This window comes from Penaeus monodon, chromosome 32 (assembly GCF_015228065.2).
Source record: "Penaeus monodon isolate SGIC_2016 chromosome 32, NSTDA_Pmon_1, whole genome shotgun sequence".
NCBI classification, from domain to species: domain Eukaryota; kingdom Metazoa; phylum Arthropoda; class Malacostraca; order Decapoda; family Penaeidae; genus Penaeus; species Penaeus monodon.
The window spans coordinates 18,044,960-18,046,563 of record NC_051417.1 but is presented as its reverse complement, the minus strand read 5'-3'; the positions used below and the strand labels follow the sequence as shown (position 1 = coordinate 18,046,563).

Sequence of the window (1,604 nt, the reverse complement as noted above, 5' to 3'; positions counted from 1 at the left end):
AGGGGAAGTTTAATCTGTACTTGGAAACTAAAGGCTTCATTTTCTTTTGCTTTCAGCTTGACAATTTGGTTGAGAGTCAGATCGTCAAAGGAGAGTCCCAGTCAGAATGGTCGTTTGTCACCAAAGAAGACCCTGTTCCCAAGGACGCCTCCGCGCTGTTATCGTCTCCGTCCACCGCATCCCTCAACAGAAGGGCCTTCGTGGTTCCAGGGTCGCCGTCCAAGCCAGGGCAGCCCTCACTGTCATTACCAACCGTGCCATCACTGAAACCTGACTCCACAGTCCTCTCGGGAAGCAGACCCCGGCGGACCAGCAAGAAGCCCGTGCGATTTGAGGACCACGGCGACGACGCAAGTGAGAACATGGACACAGATTTTCTGGAAGAACCAGTTGCCTCCACTTCGAGTTATACAGTCACCGGAAGGAGGTCCAGACAGTCTCTGCAGAACCTCTCAGAGAAGGAGAAATACCATAGGATAAGACATCTTAACAATGAAGCTTCAAAGCGATGCAGGCAGAAGAGAAAACTGAAAATGAAAGATATAGAAGCAGAAGAAAGTGAGCTCCTTGAAAGAAATGAAGAGTTGAAGAGGCAGTTGGCACTCGTAGAAAAACAAAGAGATAGAATGAAGAAATTGATTAATTTAATGTTCATGGTGGCCAAAAAGTGAACATTTTGTAAGGCTGCACCAGAACCCATGTACAAATTATTGGTTCTCTATTTATGTGTGCTATTTTTAAAGAGAGATTTTAAGAGATTTTATGAACAACCCAGTAATAGCATTATTTTAAAAGAGACATTTAAACTGTTAAATTAAATGCATTATGTTTTTTTTATACATTTATATACCTTTTAAAAGGTGGGATATCTATGGGAAACACACTGTAAAAATAATTTTAAGAAATAAAAAAAACAAAAGAATTTGAAAGTCTTTTTAACCATCCATTTATAATTATATGCAAATCTGAACTGGAACAATAATACATAACATCTTCCCTACACTGTACATTCTAAACACGCTTAGCAATGTAGATCAAGAATATAAATTCAGTACGCACTCTGCGTATGGTCCATCCCATTTTAACTTCAGACATGCTTTATAAATTGAGAGTCTCAAAATATGGAAAACTCAAAACTAATAATAACCAAAATAACTAGATGAAAGACCTACAGTGAAAATACTTCAATTCTTTCCCTTGCTGTATATACGAAAAGTTTTTTCCAAAGCACAATATCTTGAAAATAGTGAAACATACTTTACATTGTATGTGGTGTAAAATGATAAAAATCTACCCTACACTAAAAGGAAAATCTTCCCTGTGTTTTAAATCATGCCTACACTACATATTCTGAACAAAATATTTTAAAGATCTCTGCTGCATATGCTGTAAAACAGTAAAATCTCTATACAGTATATGTATTTCAGAAATTCAAATCTGGAACTCCTAAAGTTGTATGTGTATACTATTGTGTTTTCTCCCATTTTAAGATTTTTTAAGCTAATGCTTCCTGAAAGGATATTCTCACAGGTAAAGCAATTAACCTATTTCAAATTGATACTTAAACTTACACTTCCGTACTCGGGTAAACAAAGACACTGTGG

At 37.1% G+C, this 1,604-nt stretch overlaps 1 protein-coding gene across 2 annotated transcripts in view; it reads left to right on the top strand.

Moving 5' to 3' along the window:
• Positions 1-917, top strand: part of LOC119593698 — an 11,283-nt gene extending 10,366 nt beyond the window's left edge. For both annotated transcript variants that reach the window (XM_037942656.1, XM_037942655.1), the window contains one exon: positions 57-917. In XM_037942656.1, the coding sequence (XP_037798584.1) occupies positions 57-671 (615 nt within the window). In that variant the 3' untranslated portion in view covers positions 672-917. The remainder of the gene's footprint in view (positions 1-56) is intronic.
• Positions 918-1,604: the final 687 nt, after the last annotated feature.